Below are 20,296 nucleotides of genomic sequence, written 5' to 3'. Positions count from 1 at the left end.
TGAGCATCCTTTAGGGCCTGGGGCGCTACCATGGTGCCTATGCTTCTGTCTATGCACAGCTCTAACTGAATATTTTTGGATGGTCTTATGTTCATAGATGGATGTATATGGAAATGTGCATAGTACCGTTAATGCAGATCTCTACCTACGTGGTCATGGTCTTTCCTAAAGGGTCTTGTTTACACTATATAAACCTCTTTTGAATAAATAAAATAAATTCCTGTCCAAAAATGTTGGCATTGTTGTCTTGTGTGCATGTTTGTGAAATGTTGTGTTGACGTCAGCTTGTATGTAGGATGATGAATGTGTGTTAATCTGTGGGTGCATTGTAGCGGGCTCTTCTGGCCCAGTGGTGAGTTTGGGAATGGACAGAATTGGTGTATATGGTCCTTTGCTTAATATCGGGCCCAGCAGCTGGTGTGATCATCTTCAATTTCTTTCAAGAACCCTAAGGGATTCCTGGAGAGTTACGATGAGCTGCTGCGATATGCTTTGAAGGAAGAGACGTGGTCAACTACGGAGCAGGAGCTGCATGGACGTGGGGTGTGTACAAGTTGGCAATGACGTTTGTCAGAATCGTCTCATGAACAATACATTGATGATTGCAGTTATTTAGTTACACGTTTCTAGCACATTGGCTGGCTCCCTCAGTCACCCCTGTTGATATGTATTATTTTCCTAACATGCATCAGAATTTGAATGGATGTGATCCCTTTCTATCCATGCTGCTTTTTCCATTTGTGGATAGAGCTGAACCTTACCTTGCACAGACCACCCCACCTTCCTATGCATCTGTGTTCAGAATGCCTTATGTACATCTTGTTAGGGATGTAGACCTGTACCCAGACACACCTCTTTTCTGATGGAAGGTCTTTCTCCTGTAGGTGGTCTGCATGAGCTTCTTTGACATCGCCCTTGATTTCATCCTCATGGACGCCTTTGAAGATCTGGAGAGCCCACCCTCCTCGGTGCTGGCTGTCCTGCGCAACCGATGGCTGTCAGACAGCTTCAAGGAGACGGTGAGTGAGAGGGTGGGGTACACCTGCATGCAAGAGCTTTCTTCTGCTGCCCTCATTCTCCAGTAGTAGTATTAGGGCACCTTGTCAAGCCGGGCCCTGGTGCTGTCGACCAAACTTAAGCCTAATTTGAGATGGGAGACAAAGGAAAAAAGAAGAGGCCTAAGTGTGGCTATTTAGAAAGTGTATATTTAATATTCCCTAAATCTTAAACAGCAGGCCTTGGTGGCCATAATGACGCTGGATGATAAAGAAATAAAACTGAAATATTACCTTGGAGCAAAGGGCTCTTGGAACACTCCCAGTGAGTTCTATTCAAGATCACATGGTAGAGTAACACAGTTTCTGAAGCTGTATTTTAGAAATATATATATCATTGGTAAGGATCTATATACAATCAGCATTCCATCTGTACTTCAATTTTCAATTTTCATGAATTCCGATCTTTGCTAGTTACAGTAATTCTTCAAGACTTCTCACAAATAGTGACTGAAATGTACTCAAAAGTTTTATATATGTCTCTTGGTATTTTGACATCTATGGCTACAAAATACCACAGAACCTCAGCTTAGTCAGGTGTGCTTCAGACCCCGTATATGTCCCCTAAGATCCAGAGTACCAGATGTAATAGCTCTTTAAGGACTTCATTATTTTGAACCAAGGTGTGATTGTTCATTCATTAGAGGAAAAATAAAATGTGGAGCGTGGACCCCTCACTCTACAGCTCCTCTGATGGTTGTCAGTCACACCAAAGTAGCTTACAGGCACAGCATTGAGCAGAGCTTACTCTGATTTGTCATAATTGTGTCATTAATAGATATATGTGCCTAAAAATATTCCATTGGCTCTTTGGGAACCTTTAGTACATTTATCACAACAGTATTAAAGACTTTCATTTTTTTTTTAAAAAGGGGGTTTATTGTTTTTTTAATAATACAATCAGAACTGGAAAAGTACATTGACCTATAACAAATCACAGTGACCAGGTACCCTTCACGGACACACATACATTGTTGTTACTCTGATGCCCACCCCATTCAATGTAGTGTCATTTACGGCCTTTATTGTGTCTTCCTATAGTCGGTCAACATTACATAACTAGAAAACTGCAACCACTCGATCAGATGTTTTCTTTGTATGTTTGCAAGAGTTTTCCAACTACCCTCCCAAGCCCCCTCCTTCCAGCAGTCTCGTCAATGTGTTGGCACACTGTGCTCGATCCCCCCTCCGACTGTACCATAGCCTTTCTGCTCCCCCTGGCACACTCTTCGTCCCCCTCCCATTCTGCGTGTATCTTTGGGTAAGGTTTATACTGGTGCATCACTTGGGAGTTTAGTACTGTTCACAGGGGTCTAGTCCATGGCGGGTTTGAGATTGCCTATATCATCGCCCCCCAAGTTTCCAGATCGTCAATTAGTTTGTCGTCCCGTCCTGCTACTCTCATGTGCGCCTTTAGTTTGTCGTCCCGTCCTGCTACTCTCATGTGCGCCTTTAGTTTGTCGTCACATCCTGCTACTCTCATATGCACCTCTTCCGCCATCGCCATAATGTCCGCCCTCCAGGGGTTTGTCATGGGTGCCACACAGCTAGCCCATTGTATAGCTATGCGTCTTAGGCCAGTAGCACGCCCAGTTTAAAGAATCTGGCCTTTATATGTTTTTGATTTTTGCTCTTCAGAAGGCTATTGAGAATGTAGCTCTTTATTGTAAACGTTGTCCCCCTTTTATGTTCTTATCAATCGCAAGTGCCACCTCCTGCCAAACTGTGTAGCGCGGCTGCTATATCGTGTGCAGGAAGCCTGCATCGGATTGCCCGCATCCGCTACATGCGGCAGATGGGTTTATCTTGTGTAGTTTCAACATGGTATGGTAAGTCATTTGGATATAGTTGTATTGTATACGTTTACCTTGCAAGTTACTAGTAACCGTCTGGGCATTCTGGCAAACCTCCCACCACTCTTTGTGAGAGCCTCTCCTAGTACTGCATTCCAAGCCTCTTGGATGGACAATAACTAAACCAGTTTATCTACATGCAGCCCCTGGTATAAGTGTATAATCAAGAGTCTATATCCTAGGGGGGTCAAGCAGCATTGTCATGGTGGGCCAAAACCCATGGCCAGATATGCTACTTCTGCATAGTGAAGGAACTGTCCCAGCTGGAGCCCAAACGCTTTGTCTGCGTCCTCAAATGTAATGAATCTAATACCTGGATATAAGTCAGCAAGCGTTGTATATCCCCCTCTTTTCCATTTTTCCACTGTCATGGTCTCTGCCATGTCTGAGAAGGAAACTATGTCAAACAAAGGCAGGGCCGTTACATATGGGGGTCGTTTAAGCACCTCTGTGATGACTTGCCGCATCACGTACTGCAGTGTTTGGGACATTTTCCGACCCCCTCAGCAGTGCCGCAGGAGCGTCTCCCCTCATGGATATCCTGTAATACTCTTTTCTCCCAATTGTCTTCCTTTTCTAGCCAGTGTAGTGAATGTTGCAGGTGGGCTGCTATATAGTATAACTCCAGGTCTGGCACCTCCAATCACCCCTTTGCCACTCTCTCTTCAGGGTATTCAACTTCACTCCGTTTCTCTTTCCTGTCCAGATCTGTTCATTCAGCACTTGACTTAGAAGCTTGAACACGTGGTTAGGGGTATTGGGTATGTGGCCCATTGTAAGACATATAGGCACCTGGGCAGAACTACCATTTTGGCAACCACTATCCTGCCCATGACTGACAGCGGGGGCATTTTCCAGAATCTGATTGACCCATGCAGTCCCTGTACTACTCGTCCCAAATTCAGTCTGTGGCTATTCTCCTCATCTAGTGTGATGCTAATTCCCAGGTATCTAAAGTCTGAGGTTTCCCAGGGGACATCCAGCTGGTGCAGCTGTGAGATCTCTAGGTCTGATAGTCTGCTCATTGTGAAGAGTTTGGATTTAGCGTGGTTTAGTTGCTGGCCGGAAACCTCACAGTACTCTGTTAACACTCGCAGCAGTCTCTGCGCCGAGTGGACTGGGTGCTGAAGATAGACGAGCATATCATTTGCTTGCATGGACACTACTTGCACAAGGTGACCAATCTTAATACCCAAGGGGCCCAGTGTCATCCACAGTCCGCGGGCCAGCGGCTCTAGTGCCAATGCAAAAACAGGCAACAGCGGGCATCCCTGTCTTGCCCCTCGGCTCATATTGAAGTGCTCTGAGAGTATACTTGTTGTTTGTACCCTTGCTAGCGGTTTGGTGTATAATAATGTAACCTACTTTGTTTGCCTGGCTCAGGCCCATGGCCCTGAGAACTTCCCATAAATAGTTCCACAAGACCGAGTCAATGCTTTTTCAATGCCGAGGTATGCCAGGAATAGCACTGGTCAGATCTCCCCACTGTGTGGAGCATATGTCAGTCTTCGGATGTTGTGTATGGTGCTTCTGTGCCGCATGAAACAGCATTTGTCTATATGCTCTAGGGGTGGAATCACTGCTAGAAGCCGATTCGCAAGCACCTTGCCTAGTATTCCCTTGCTTATTATTTTAATATGTCCATTGAGCATGTACAGTTGGCGGTAGGATGAGATGCTCTGTGGGTCTCTATCTGGCTTGGGTATCAATACTATCTGCCTCCCTCTAGGAATCCGGTAATATTCCCTTCGCATAGGCCTCATTATTTACTGCCAACAATTTATCCACCAATAAGCCTCTAATTTTGTCTATAAACCTCCACCGGTGGAGTTCTTGCTTTTGACATGTCAGGCCGCCGCTGATTCAGAGCGGTTCCTGGCCCCCCCTCGAGAATTTGACAGAGCCTTCGGCTCTCCTGCCGCAATCCGCACTTCCGGGCCCGCCATCTTGGGTGAGGTACCCGATCACCTTGCTAGGCCCCGCCCACCCCGAGGTCCAGCCACTACATAATGATTCCCCCTCCCAAGAGGCGCAGCGGACGGGCGCAGCGGCGGCGGGGCGCCAAATGCAAGCCCGTCTGCGCCCGTGACCGACCGGGACCAGGGGCCACACCCGCTGGTCAAATATCACCAAGATATTACTCTTCCAATACTTTACATCAACTACGTGGCCACACTAATGAACTCTGTCTCATGTCTTGGGACCCCACCTCACAACACTTCAAGTGTCCACACTGTATGTTCCTTAGTCACCCTCCCTCACACCCCCCTTCGTTTCGCATGTTCCTGCTTAACTGCAGATCTCTCCCCAAACATGCCATTGAATTATCCCTGTTGATTTCGGACAAAGACCCTGATGCCATACTCCTTACGGAAACATGGCTCAACACTGACTCCGACCCCGATGTCATTCAAGCTCTCCCTACTGAATACCATATACTCCGAGCTGATCGCTCTTCAGGAAAAGGAGGCGGCATAGCCATTATTTACAAAAATCGCTACACCTGCCGCTCCTCCCCATCGAACCTTCCCAGCTGCGAACATCTCACCTTCTCGCTGGACTTTTCCCCCACTTGCACATTCTCGGGAACTCTTATCTACCGACCACCTGGCACTCCGACCAACTTTATAAACCAGATTGCCCCAGAGATAGCCAATGGTGTCTGCTCCTCACCTAACTACACCTTACTAGGTGACCTAAATGTGCATCTGGACGACCCTTTAGACTCAGCAGCCACCGAACTACGCAATAACTTACTGGCACTAGATCTTTCCCAGCTAGTACGACTACCCACCCATCAAAAAGGTCACCTTCTGGATCCTATCTTTAGTAACTGCACTCACCTTACAGTTAGTCCACCTATCACCCTTCCATGGACAGACCACTTTTTGATCCCATTCACTTGGGCACCAATAGGATCTCGCCCCTCACCTCCCTCCGCCCCTAGCAGAGTCCGCAAATGGTCCCAACTTAATACCAACCTGTGGACCTCCACATTGGAACCCTCCATCCCACGGAATAACCCAGATCCAATTGTCAGCAACGACAACTTCAATAACTGGATTACCACCTCTCTAGACCTTATTATCCCACTCAAGGACCTTCCATCCAAACAGAGACCAAAAAATGCCCCTTGGTACTCACCGGACCTGCGCATTCTCAAGAGAGAATGCAAGAGACTGGAACGGAAATGGCGCCTCGATTACTCCCGCACCAGTAAAACCGATATAAAAAAAGCTCAAGCCAGTTACTTCGAAAACTAGATTAATGAAGCAGCATCCAAACCCAAGGAGATTTACCAGATTGCTAAAAACCTACTCAAACTCCCTGACAAACCACCAGATCCTCTGACCGCTCAAACCCGTTGCAATGAACAGGCTGACTATTTTTACAACAAAATAGCCACGATCTATTCCTCCTTCCCCCCTCCCCCTCCCCCCATCCCAGAACAGCAGTATACCAGACCCACCCCTCATTCCCTCCTGGAATCCTTTCCACCTCTGGAGCCTGCCAGCCTAGAACCCATAATACTACAAGTAAAGTCTGGATCCCCCAGCGACCCAGCCCCAGCCCGCTTTCTAAAAACAATTACGCCCACCATTCTCCCAACTATCCAGAATCTGATCAATAACTCTCTCTCAACAGGGATCGTCCCCCCTAAATGGAAACAAGCTACAGTTAAGGCCCTCCTGAAGAAACCTAACCTAGATCAGATGAACCCGGGAAACTACCGCCCGATCTCTCTGCTACCGTGGATTACTAAAATCGTGGAAAATACGTGAATCAATGCCTCACTGAATTCCTGGAAGCAAACAGTTCCCTGGACACCTCACAGACTGGGTTCCGCCCCATGCACGGAACTGAAACTGCACTATTAGCAGTTACAGAAGGTGCTAGAAAGATTGTAGATGAGGGTGGCACTGCAGCCATTATCTTATTGGACCTCAGTGCCACCTTCGACACTGTGAATCATGACATCCTACGTCACAGAATGTCAGAGCTAGGAATAACATCCACTGCAGCAGCCTGGCTCCACTCCTTTCTTTCGGACCGCTCCTTCAGAGTCTAAGAGGGCAATACCATCTCACCCAGCAAACCTCTCAGTTGTGGGGTTCCTCAGGGCTCGTCCCTGAGCCCCACACTGTTTAATATTTACATGCTCCCCCTCGCAGAAATAATACGCCCGTTCGGCATTCAAGTCGTGTCCTACGCTGACAACACGCAACTGGTGGTCACTCTAACTCATCCCTCCTCCTACTCCAGCGAACTCAGAAGCTGTATGGAAGCAGTTTGCAGCTGGATGAGCCAGTCCTACCTAAAGCTCAACGGAGATAAAACTGAGCTAATGGTGTTGGGCAACTCCCCCCAAAAATCCATAGACTCTCTGTGGCCCCCTGCACTTGGCCCTGCCCCCCCCTCCCAGGGAGACCATCAAGAGCCTGGGCATCTGGCTGGATAGTGCACTTACCTTCGGCCACCAGGCAACAAAACTAGCAGCCACCTGCATGAGCATTATCAGACTCATACGAAAGATTTTACCACTCCTTCCTTTCAAGGCCAGACAGATCATGGTCCAGGGTCTCATCCTCTCCCGGCTTGACTTCGGAAATGCCCTATACCTAGGAGCCCCTGAATCCACCCTGAAAAAACTGCAGGTTATTCAAAACTGCGCGGCTCGTACCCTCCTGCGCATTCCCCGCCGGCAATCAGTGAAAACTGAACTAAGAGCACTACACTGGCTACCAGTAAAAGATAGAGTCAACTTTAAAAGCATGTGCATCGCCCACCGTGCCTACTGGAGGAAAGGGGCAGTCCTCAACCATACCCTGATCACTCCATACCACCCAAACAGGCAGTTGAGGTCGTCCCTTGCCTTTCAAGTTATTATTCCCAGATACAAAAGAGAAAGAAGTGGAGGTAGAAAGTTCTCAACTAATGCGGCAAGGCTTTGGAACTCCCTTCACTATCCATCCGCTCAGAACCAAACATCCTGCTATTCCGTAAAAAATTAAAAACCTTTTTCTTCAGGAAATAACCTCGACCTGCCTCATCCCACCGTATTCAGTTATAGCGCTAGGACGCCTGCGGGTAGCTATCGCGCTCTACAAAAACATATTCCATTCCATTCCATGTCCTCGATTGCCGTTAAAATCTCGTCTTTGCTCAGTGGGAACTCTCCCCCTCCCCTCCCCTTCCCTCCCCTCCCCTCTGTGGTCAGTCTGCCTAGCTGGAGACCCGCGATATAATCTGTAATGCGCTGCATATTTTCTTCTTTGTGCTTTTGAATATGGCTCTTGCATATGGTGCAGGACATTGTTATTGACCCCCTCTTACGTTGGTTTTAGTCAAGCTTGCATGTCTTGAAGCTGCAGTATAGTGTTCTGCCCCTTGTCCGACAGAACTGTGCTAATAAGCGGCTGGATTTGTGCCCTTCTCTCCTACTGGTGGCATGTTTTCCTCGTGGATTTATCCAGCCTATCCAATGCCTCTAACAGCAAAGTCTTTTGAGCCTCCATCGTGTCGTGCCCTGTGGGTGGGAAGGCAATGAAATCTCTAGATTCTTCAGGTGCCCTTCCTGCGTTTTCAGTAGTTGTATTTGTTCTTTTTCGACTCGCTCATACGAGTCATGCTCTCTCCACACATCACCACTTTCATGGCTTCCCATTCTATTGCCCTACTTCTCACTGGTTGTCATTTGTGTCAAAATAGTTCTGTAGCGTCTCGACAAGCCAGCGGGAGAGCTCTGCATCTGACAACGCATCTTCACGCAACCGCCACAGTGGGGCCCTGGTCTCCCTCAACCCTGCCACAAGCTCACCAACAACGGGGATTGGTCTTACAGATACCTTACCTTGTACTCATTCCTTCAAACTTGTATGCACAGTGTTTTTGCACCAGTACATAATCCAGTCTGCTATATGTACCCGACGTTGTTGTGTAGCATGAGTATGTTTGGGTCTGTGTGTGGGGTGCCCTACATGTGTCTATCAAGCGCATCATGGTCTCTTATATACCTGTCGTCATGTTGGGTTTGGTGCCCTCTCGTGGGGGGTGCCTGTCCAAGTCCTTATCAGGCACATAGTTGAAGTCACATGTCCATATAATTTCCACTTGTATGTAGGGTGCCTGGTACCTCACTATGTCCAGGAAAAAAGCACCTTTGTCTGCCTTGAGGGCCCTTTAATTAAGCATAACTCCTAGGCATTCAGGGCTACTGCTAGAATGACGTACCTCCCATCCATGTTTATCATGGTATCATTCAGGGAAAAGGGGACATTAGGCCCCACCCAAGTCAAGATTTCCCTGGCATCCCTGGAGTAGGATGTGGCATACAGCTGCCCGCCCCATTTTTTCCTAATCTCGAGGATGTCTTCTCCCTGTAAGTGGGTCTCTTGGAGGAGGGCAATGCTGATACCATAACATTTTAAATATGAGTGTATTCTGTGTCACTTTCAAAAATTATTCAGGCCACGTACTTTCCAGGTGATTATTTTGTAAGGGCTACTCCTGTGATAGCAGGCGCACGGGCCCGAGAGGCAGCGCCCCCAGGCTAACCCTGTTTGTAGGGCAAGATGGGAATTAATAATTCGCTAGTCTGATCTGTGTCCAACACTTAACACAGCATGGACAACTCATGGACACGATCACATCCAATGCCGGTCGGCAGATCACCCAAGTCTACCTGGGTGACTTTAATCTCCACTGGAATGATCAGAAAGACACAGCGGTGAATAGTCTCAAAACTTTCCTTAATGCGCTTGACCTCACCCAAATATGCGATAGACCAACACACGACAAAGGCTCGATACTCGATCTCATCATCGCCAAAGAGGACTCTACCCAACTGGAGGCGATCCAACCCTGCGACTGGTCAGATCACCACATTATCACCTTCTTTATCAACGAAAAAGTTAAACCTAACCCGGCTCAACCCACCAAATCCAAAACCTGGAAAAGGGACATGAAGAATCTTAACCCCACTACCCTGCCTCCCCACATCGGCAGTCTCCTCCTTCCCCCTTCAGGTGCCTCGGATGTTCAATCACTGACCGACCACTACCTTGACTCTATGAATTCAATAGTCAATGAAGTCGCCCCATTGCGAGAGTCTCCACCAAAATTTCTAACCCCTGGTATGACGGCAGACTCAATGACGACAGGCGTACTATGCGAATCGCAGAACGTACCTGGAGATCTGACCCCTCATCACTGCATCTAAAAACGCTTAAAAACAAGAGAAATGCCTACTTTAGGAAAATAAAGCGCACAAAGTCGGACTTCTTTAGCCGCCAGCTGGACCAAGCAAAAAACAGGCCAAGAAAACTGTTCGAACTAATCAAGACTCAAACAAAGACACAACCCTTACAATCAAACAGCGCAACAAGCGACACCCCACACTGTGAAGCCTCCTCTGCTTTCTTTAAGCTAAAGACCGACAACATAAGAAATGACCTCATCATGGATGTAAGCCGATTCCCCAACCACACCAGAATGTTTAACATTCAACCTAAAAACAAGGCATCCTGGCTGTACTTCGACACCTACTCGGAAGAAGCAATACACAAACTGCTCTGCACATTGAAGCCCTCTAATCACCTCACAGACCCTCTACCTGCTAATGCAGTAAAATACTTTATCCCCTTGCTCCTCCCTCTTTGGACCAAAATCATCAACAGCTCTTTGCAACAAGGCCACATTCCAGACTCCCTTAAGGTGGGGCAAGTCACGCCTATACTCAAGAAACCCACAGCTGACCCGTCTGACCTTAACAATTACCGTCCTATCACCAATATCCCCACCCTGGCCAAACTGCTGGAGAAATGTGTCCAACTCCAACTAACAAAACACATTGACCAATTTGACCTCCTCAACCCTCACCAATCAGGCTTCCGAGCGAAACATAGCACGGAAACAGCTATGACACACATAATTGATGACGCCCTCCAAATCCTTGATCGCAATGAGTCCTGCCTCCTCATCCTTCTTGACCTCTCTTCAGCATTTGACACGGTCAAACATGAGAACTTACTGGAGCTGCTAAGTACTAGAATGGGTCTATCGGGAACTGTTCTCAAATGGTTTTCTTCCTTCCTTCATAACCGGTCTCAGAAGTTCAAGATCGACAATGTTCTATCTACACCGGTGCCTGCAGATCTAGGTGTTCCACAAGGATCCTCCCTCTCCCCCACACTGTTCAACCTCGTCATGGAACCGCTCGCCACCTTGCTCCAAGCATCCAATGTTCAATTCCATATGTACGCCGATGACACACAACTTTACCTAAAGCTACAATCCCCGGAAGATATCAAACTTCTGAATTCCACACTTAGTAACACTCAATCTTGGTTGGCCGATAATCACCTCAAACTAAATGCGCTGAAAACTGAGTTCCTACTCATCTCACCCCCGGCGAAAATTTCCACCACCCAAACCTGGCTCAATAACCTAACAGCACTCAATGTCCAACCTACCATCGTGGACTCGGCGAAATCCCTAGGCATCACAGTCGACGCCAAGCTCAACATGCAACAGCACGTTAGCAAAGCCACAAAAGGAGCTAATTTCCAAATCAACACACTGAGGAAACTTAAACCCTTCCTCCCTGCCAAAGACTTTCAAACTGCTGTACAAGCTTTAGTCATCCCTCACATAGACTACGGAATTGTGGCCCTCAGCGGACTCCCGCTATCCACAACAGCACCCCTAAGAGCCTCCCTGAACGTTGCCGCGAGACTCGTTACTGGCTCAAGAAAACATTTGCATATATCCCCAGACTTAAAATCTCTAAAATGGCTGCCTTTTGAAGCCAGAATACAGCTAAAAATTGCAGTTATGACACACTCGGCCGTGCACCACAATGCACCCAACTACCTCGCTCAAAAGTTGTCTATATCAGGAGGGTCGAGAACCAATAGAAGTACAAAAAATCTACTCCTGAAACCTCGTAGATTCCGGAAAGAAAAAACATACAAGCGCTCCTTCTCAGGAATGGCACCCAGGATCTGGAATGCGCTCCCTCCGGAAACCAGGCTTATCTCTTCCACTGCACTCTTCAAGAAAGAGGTGAAAACAATCCTTCTGGCCAAGATCTCCTGAACTTTATAGGTACTGGATCTGAGACTCTGCATCGCTTTGTATCACTGATCACCTTGTTCTTTGGCACTATACTCCTACTTGATGGTGACACTACTACGCTACTCTCTTACTACCGACCAATATATGATACACTTTGGTTTATTGAATCACCCTCCCGATGCCCCCACCCAGTGCTTTCTCTATCCTAAGAAATTGGTATAAGCCATCCACACATCCAAGGTTTTACCTGAACCCTTCTGTAGTGGGATCAATGACTTGTGCCGTCTTATATTACTTGTTTACCTGATTGTATATTGATATGTTTCTGTACATTACTGTTATCCTATTATGTTAGTGATTACTATACTGCTCCCATTATCTTGTTCATTCCTGCTGCTCCTACCCCTGTCTCTGTGAAGCGCTCTGATATCTGTAAGGATCCTGTTCGCGCTATATAAAACTTTGAATAAATAAATAAATAAGTGTAACTCCCCTCTCCCTCCCACCGGTTAGCTAATTTGGACTTCAATGGTCCTCAGCAATTTGATGTGCATCACTGGAGTGACCATGCCCTTGCCAACCCCCCACTTTTAAACACTAATATACTAATCCCCGTTATGGGTGCAAAACAATATCTAACTCTTTCAAACGGCAGAGGAACACTTCCCGGTGTGTTCGACTCCTTCCACTGCACAAGCAGCGAGCACTCTGGTACTTGCCCAGGCATCTCTTTGCTCTCTCTGCACATAATATTGTGCCGGGTCCCCAGTGTGTTCCGCATGTCCGCCACCTGCACATTTCCAGGCGGCAGGCACCCCTCACCAGTCACCTGCAGCCATGCCACTGCCAGCCATCATGCCTCTTGTTGTCTAGCTCTCCCTTTCCAGTCAAAGTCTTCATGATGGTTACACTAAAGTGCAGGCCCAGGCCCCTCTGGCGCCGTGAGCTCTCTCTATGGAGAAGAATTTGGAAAGACGCGGTGGGCACAGCATCTCCGTGATCCAGTCCCCCAGGAATAATTCTGCTGACAGACCTTCCACTTTCTCCATCTGTCTGTCACTGATGTTAGTAGTCTGATCGGTCATCTCCGCAACTGTGGCTTTCCAGGTCATGCCTTCTTGCTGCAGGGTTTCAATATGGTCCTCAGTTTCTGTCACTCAGTCAGACGTTTTTCTCATGTATCAGTCAATCAAGCAGGACTTCTAAAGCGCGGCTAATCACCCGTTAGGGTATCCAGGCACTGAGAACCGTGCTGCTTCGGCAGGGTTCAGTTGAACAGCCTGGTCTTGAGTCCCTTCATGAATTCCAGGAGAGAGGATGAGGTCCAGAGGTGAAGGGGGGGGAGTTCGTTCATGGAGTTTGCGATGGGGTAAGAGAAGGACCATCCTCCAGTGTTGCTTTGGCGTATGCAGGGGATGTAAGAGGGAGGTGGAGGGCAGGTGTCTGGAGGGCTGGTGGTAGTTCAAGCGGTGGTTGATGTATGCTGGTCCTCGGTTGTGTAGGGCTTTGAGGTGTGGATCAGCATCTTGATTTGACCTCTCTTCTGAATGGGGAGCCGGTGGTGCTTCTTGAGGTGAGGGGTGATGTGGGTCTGCCTTGGGAGTTCGAAGATGATTCTGGCCGCTGCGTTCTGTATGGTCTGCAGTCTCCTCAGGAGATGCGAGGTGATAACTACGTAGAGTGTGTTGCTGTAGTCCAGCTGGCTGGTGACTAGAGCTTGAGTGACGGTTCATCTGGTGTTGACGGGAGCCAATTGAAGATTTTGCAGAGCATGTTATGTTATGTTATGTTAAAATCACTTTTACCGCGCACGGTCACCGATTGGTTTCATGGCGCTCATGGAGCATACGAAGAGTGAGGAGGCAGGCGGAGGAAGAAAGCCCCAGGGAAGCTGGCAAATAAGAAGCAAGCAAAACTCAATGACAGTAAAACCAACATATACTTAGGAATGGGCAGTCACTAAGCCCACTGTAAGCTAGCAATATGTCTCGCAACAGACAGTGCATGCTCAGTTTTAGGCAAGACCTGAATAGTCTATCTCACTTCACTTGTGTAGCTGGGCCAATTACTGGAGAAAAGAACGGACCTTAACAAGGGACCAGCAAATAAAACATTGACTTTAAATGGAAGATCCAATGGTGGAGAAGAAATTAATCATTTATCTTTAAGTCTAGTTTTCCACTGTTGGTATTTTTCATATATTCTCTTGCAACCCTCCTTCCTCCCCTGCCAGAGGCTGAGTTCTAATAAGTGCTGTCACACGTTTGCTATGAAGACTGAGCCATGGTGGTCTCCAGAGAGCTGAGATCCTCCACCTCATTGGCTCAGATTCAAGTTATTTCAAGTGAGATGCATATGCGACTTAACAAACAATATTGTTGAGGTGTGTGGTGTCACCGTTTGCAGCAGTTCCTGTTGTGAGCAGTGGGCCCACTCACACAAGTGGGGTACTTTCTTTATCAGGAGAAGTGTGGGAAAGCTGGGGATAGGAATTTTGTGCCTTCTTGCAGTTTTTGTAACCTCGCCTCACAGAAATGTGAGGACTGTGTGATTTTAGCCAGATTGTGAGATTTGTAGGGCATTCTTGGTATGCAAACATGGTTGAATCCACCAAGGCACACCCCTTGGTCTCCCTCAGGTGTCTAGTCTTCATAAATACCTAAACTTTGTGGGTTTCTCTGGGTCATGGCCGAGCCCACTCACAATTCACACAGCTACCCAAATCACCAAAATGGATAATTATCAAGACAAAACATAATGTCCCCACTTTGCGTTATGGGGCTTTTTGTTGTTGTGGGCAATAGGACCAGCCCCACCAGTGTGGTAACCCAAAATAGTAAAACATTTGTACTAATGAGTTACATTTCTCTCAGTTTTGGCTTCTGAGGTCCGAGAGCTTGGTTACCTTGGTTTGCCTCAAGAGTGCTTGGATGTACTCAGATGCACGTAGGCCCCTACGCATACCTGCTATGCTGCTAAGTGGAAGCATTGTGTCCACTACTGTACTCTAAGACACTTTTATCGGTGTACAACAGTAGATTGCAGGAGCGTGCAGACCAGGTGAATCTCCAGCACTATACGCAACAAACAGATGCTTAATTGGTAAGTAACATAATTCTTCTGTGATGAACAGGCCGTCAAGCTTGTGGTAGGTGATGCGGTATGCAATATTTAGTACCTATTGTGTTGCACAGTGAGCGTTAATGTGCATGAGATGTAATGCTTTTTATGTAGTTTGAGGGTGTGTGGTATTTGGTGGGATATGTACAAGTTTGGGTCTGTGTGTTGTGAGTATGCTGTGTGAGTGTTTGTGCTATCTTGGTCTGCGTCTGATTGTGGAGATTGGCAGTATGGGGTGCCAGTTGAGGCAAATGATGATCTCCTAGCTCGTAGATTTCAGTGGAACTGGGGTTCTCAGTCTAGGTCCTTCCTAGCAGTAACAGGGCACCTTAGCTGCCGCCTCCTAGTTGACAACCTTATCTGCCACTAGCTGGTTGTCAACCTTATCTGCCACTAGCTGGTTGTCAACCTTATCTGCCGCCAGCTGGTTGACAACCTTCTCTTCCGCCTGCTGGTTGACAACCTTATCTGCTGCCTGCTGGTTGACTGCCTTATCTTTTGCCTGCTGGTTGACAACCTTCTCTTCCGCCTGCTGGTTGACAACCTTATCTGCTGCCTGCTGGTTGACTGCCTTATCTTTTGCCTGCTGGTTGACCGCCTTATCTTCCGCCTGCTGGTTGACCGCCTTATCTTCCGCCTGCTAGTTGACCGCCTTATCTTCCGCCTGCTGGTTGACCGCCTTATCTGCCGCCTGCTTGTTTCCACCTTATCTGCTGCCTGCTTGTTTCCACTTTATCTGCTGCCTGCTTGTTTCCACCTTGTCTGCCCCTGCTTGTTTCCACCTTGTCTGCCCCTGCTTATTTCCACCTTGTCTGCCCCCTGCTTGTTTCCACCTTGTCTTCCCCCTGCTTGTTTCCACCTTGTCTTCCCCCGCTTGTTTCCACCTTGTCTGCCCCTGCTTATTTCCACCTTGTCTGCCCCCTGCTTGTTTCCACCTTGTCTTCCCCCTGCTTGTTTCCACCTTGTCTTCCCCCGCTTGTTTCCACCTTGTCTGCCCCTGCTTGTTTCCACCTTGTCTGCCCCTGCTTATTTCCACCTTGTCTGCCCCCTGCTTATTTCCACCTTGTCTGCCCCCTGCTTGTTTCCACCTTGTCTTCCGCATGCTTGTTTCCACCATATCTGCCGCCTGCTTGTTTCCACCATATCTGCCGCCTGCTTGTTTCCACCTCAACTGCCCCTGCTTGTTAACACCTTGTCTGCCCCTTGTTTGTTTCCACCTTGTCTGCCCCCTGCTTGTTTTCACCTTATCTGCCCCCTGCTTGTTTTCACCTTATATGCCCCCTGCTTGTTTTCACCTTATCTGCCCCATTTGTTTCCACCTTATATGCCCCCTGCTTGTTTCCACCTTGTCTCCCTCCTGCTTGTTTCCACCTTGTCTAACCCCCTTCTTGTTTCCACCTTGACTGCCTCTTTCTTGTTTCCACCTTATCTGCCCCCTGCTTGTTTCCACCTTATCTGCCCCCTGCTTGTTTCCACCTTATCTGCCCCTGCTTGTTTCCACCTTATCTGCCCCTGCTTGTTTCCACCTTAACTGCCCCCTGCTTGTTTCCACCTTATCTGCCCCCTGCGTGTTTCCACCTTATCTGCCCCCTGCGTGTTTCCACCTTATCTGCCCCCTGCGTGTTTCCACCTTATCTGCCCCCTGCGTGTTTCCACCTTATCTGCCCCCTGCGTGTTTCCACCTTATCTGCCCCCTGCTTGTTTCCACCTTATCTGCAACCTGCTTGTTGACCACCTTATCTGCCCCTGCTTGTTGACCCACTTATCTACCGCCACTTTGTTGCCCACCTTATCTGCCACCTGCTGGTTGACCAGATTATCTGCTGCCTGCTTGATGATCACCCTTTTGTTAACCCTCTTGTTGTCAGCAGCCACCTCACCAACCACTTTTTCATTGACAGGTTTTCCAATTGTAGTCTTATTGATGCTAGATGACACTTTAAAAGACTGCCCTCTGAGTATGCTCATACTGGCGACGCCAGGATTGGCCACTTATTTTTGCTCCTCCGAACTTTAAACTCTGTATTGATCATTAGCCTTTTCAAATTCAGAATACATCTACCTTGCCATCAAGTAAGAGGTGTCAAAGGCCACACATGCAAACTCCTTTGTGAAACCTGACAACCCAGCTCTAAAGCAGCTAGGTCTTAGTGGCCTACATGTACCTCATAACTGTAGCAAAAATCCTTTTTGAGGCTACAGCAGCCTTCACAAGAAAGCCTCCTGAGCACAAGATGGAAGAATGGTATGTTGTCTGCTTTAGGAATAAGGATTGCATCCAAACTCGTCCAAAGTTTACCTGTCAGCTACTTTAAGAGGGCTAGGAACAAGGAACACTGTCTCTCTTTTGTAAGAGTTTATGGTTGCCTTGTTTGTTTCTATTCGGAGTGATAGAAACGTTTCCCTCAAGGACTAAGTTAATTGACCATCGGTAAAAAGGGAATACATTTAAGATGAACTCTGTAGCATGGAAAACTGTGCCTTGTTAATGAATAACTTCATCAGGCGAGTTGGAGAGTTCAAGGACACTGAGTGAAATAACCTTTTGGTACAAGGAAGATCACAGAATGCCCAAAAGACACTGCAAACATTACAACAAGGTGGAAAACAAGCCAGGGGAAAGTGGAAACATATGCAATCAAATCATCCTTGAGATGGTGTCACCAGCAAATCCAGGAAACCAAGAGGAAGGTTCTAGCCAAACGCATTGCTGCCAGCTCCAACAGCAGCAATGAAATCTTTGCTATTGTCTAGGATTTCACCGCACCCACAGCAGCAGCTAGCAACTTAAGCTCACCTCAAGAATTGTTCGATGATCTCTTAGACTTTTTCTGCAGCAAAATCACAACCATATACAGCAACTTTGCCCTACAACTGGACCACTTGAAACTTGCCAGAAGCCACCTGGTAAGGGACCAAGACAACAAAAAACCCTTTTGGGAAACTTATTAGCACTGAGGAAACCTCAGTACTCATGAAGACCATGCACTCAGGGGGCGCGGCTTGGTGTCTGGCAAGATGGCAGCGCTTTAGTGCTGCTCTGCCGGCCACCGGAGATAATCCTGCAATATCCTCCCCGTTCCGAGCCAGACTCAGCGAATTTGGGCTGGGGAAGTTCTCCTGTGGTGGCGCCGGACCTGTGGCTGAAGTTTCTGCCCTGCTAGCAGCCGAGGAGACTGCACATGGTGGTGGAGACGGCCGACCTCGTGGCGTAATGGCGGCGTCCTCCTGAGCCTCCCACTCGCTGCGAGCCGTTTCTGGCGGAGACTGTCGCAGCGAGGGAGTGAACGCTGATCCCGGGGGTGGCGGAAGAGTCGCGACCATCTGCCCCGTGCAGCCTCCAGATAAGTGCTCAGCCGCGTGGGACTCGCTTGCTGCTGCCAGTCTACGGGGTGGTGCCTGTGTGCGCCGGGCCGCGGAAGTACGCGAGCGGCCGGCGCGAGCTGCTGGACTAGGCCCCGTGCGGGCCGTGCTTTGCTGGGCCTGCTGGGCCGTGGAGAGGCGGGGGCGGCCAGTGTGGGCTGCTGCGCTGGGCCGCGGACGTGCCGCTTCCTGGTTGGACCCGCCTGTGGGGACTGCTGGTGCCTGCCGTGTTATCCTGTAGGCCTCCCTGGACGGCAAATAGGGGTGCCTATCCTACTGCAGTGTGGACCGCGTGGCCATTACAGTTGCCATTGGAGTTGTTGCGGCGGAGGCCTCTCAGCAGGACCCAAATTGTGCAGCCTTGGAGTTGGGGCGAGGTGTGGTGTAGGGGGTTCGCACTCCCTGTGGGTGACGTTGCTGCTGCCCTGTCTCGGGGGCGTCTGCCGGCCCAGAGGTGTCCCCCCTCACCCCCCCCCTCCCGACCTGGCATGGTGCGCACCGGTCTGGGGCATCCCTGAGGACACCGTTACTCAAATCTGCCTGTCCCACTACTGATTGCAAGCTCGTGGTGAGCCTGTGGGAACGCTCTGGTGATCATATATGCTGACCAGCTGGGTGGCCCTGCGTGGGGTGCCCCCGATACAGATGTGCTGCTAGAGTGACTGAAGGTATTCGCACAGTGAGGTGGTGGTATACACAACAACGCATAACTTACCAAGAAGAGGGCACATATACAATTGGCCATGGTCACGCCAAAGGTCGTCGGGTCTCCTTGTGGTGAGCGGTGCAGCACGACGGCCTCCTGATGGGCAAACCGGACAAATCACAACCGCGCCTCACCTTCGAGCTCCGGAAGGGCGGCAAGGCCTCAAAATGCGGTCTCTGGTTCTGAGCTGGAAGAGGCCTCCCAGGGATCTACGGCCTTGGAGAAATCGCTTGCTGCCATTCAGGCTAGCCTACAAGCAATAGATGGCAAGATAGAAGCACTGAATGGCCGGATGGAACACTTCTCTGCTAAATTGGATAAGCAGGCGGCGCGCATTGGGGAGGCTGAGCAGAGAATATCGGAGACGGAGGACGGACTTCAGCAGGTGGCGGCCAAAACATCGGACATGACAAAACTCCTTGCGGTGATACAGGCCAAGAACGAGGACATCAAGGCGAGATCGAGGCGCAATAACATTTGCGTCCTCGGTTTGCCGGAGTCTACAAATGTGGGGCGCCTGGAAGATTACATGGAAAAAATGCTTCGTGAGGTGTGCGGCGCGGAGGAGCTCCCCCCTATGTTCGCGATTGAACGTGCCCACAGGTCACTGATGGCGTGGCCCCCTCCCGGTGCTGCGCCGCGGCCTATAATCGCCCGCCTGCTAAATTTTAGAGACCGGGACGCCGTTTTGTGCATTACCAGACAGATGGGCACGATTACTTATCAAAATAATATCCTCTCCTTCTACCCGGACTTTACAGCACAGGTGCAAGCGGCTCGTAAGGAGTTTAAAAATGTTAAAAAACTGCTGGCCAAAGAACAGATACCCTACGCCATGCTCTACCCCGCGCGGTTGTGCATTGGAGAACACGCCAGGGGCAAAATCTTTGCGAATCCCAAACAGGCCATGGACTATGCCAGATCTCTACGGCGCCGGCGAAAGACATCGGACAACACGTCTGATGTTGATGACTGACCTTTGACGCAGTTGCGTACCTACGCTTGGGATTGACTACTGCACACCCGGTGACATGGTGTGGAGATCCTTTTCTCCTATTATTGATGTAACTATACCCGCTGGGCCCTTCGAGTGTCCGGGCTTGGTGAGCAGACTAGATTCATTA

At 48.9% G+C, this 20,296-nt stretch overlaps 1 protein-coding gene and 1 long non-coding RNA gene across 5 annotated transcripts in view; one reads left to right on the top strand and one right to left on the bottom strand.

The window, feature by feature from the left end:
• The window catches only part of MIGA2 (mitoguardin 2), a 147,297-nt gene that overhangs the window by 86,864 nt on the left and 40,137 nt on the right, over positions 1-20,296 (top strand). For all 3 annotated transcript variants that reach the window (XR_013595150.1, XM_078646266.1, XM_078646265.1), the window contains exons 12-13: positions 445-543; positions 885-1,019. Coding sequence is in view for 2 of the 3 variants with exons in the window: in XM_078646266.1 (XP_078502392.1) it covers positions 445-543; positions 885-1,019 (234 nt within the window). In the remaining variant the exon portion in view is untranslated. The remainder of the gene's footprint in view (positions 1-444; positions 544-884; positions 1,020-20,296) is intronic.
• Positions 1,024-20,296, bottom strand: part of LOC144756428 (uncharacterized) — a 147,195-nt gene continuing 127,922 nt past the window's right edge. For both annotated transcript variants that reach the window (XR_013595152.1, XR_013595151.1), the window contains exon 3: positions 1,024-1,140. This is a non-coding gene — a long non-coding RNA (uncharacterized LOC144756428). The remainder of the gene's footprint in view (positions 1,141-20,296) is intronic.

Source organism: Lissotriton helveticus, chromosome 5_1 (assembly GCF_964261635.1).
Source record: "Lissotriton helveticus chromosome 5_1, aLisHel1.1, whole genome shotgun sequence".
In the NCBI taxonomy this organism is placed as follows: domain Eukaryota; kingdom Metazoa; phylum Chordata; class Amphibia; order Caudata; family Salamandridae; genus Lissotriton; species Lissotriton helveticus.
This window is presented reverse-complemented; position numbering and strand designations above follow the sequence as displayed.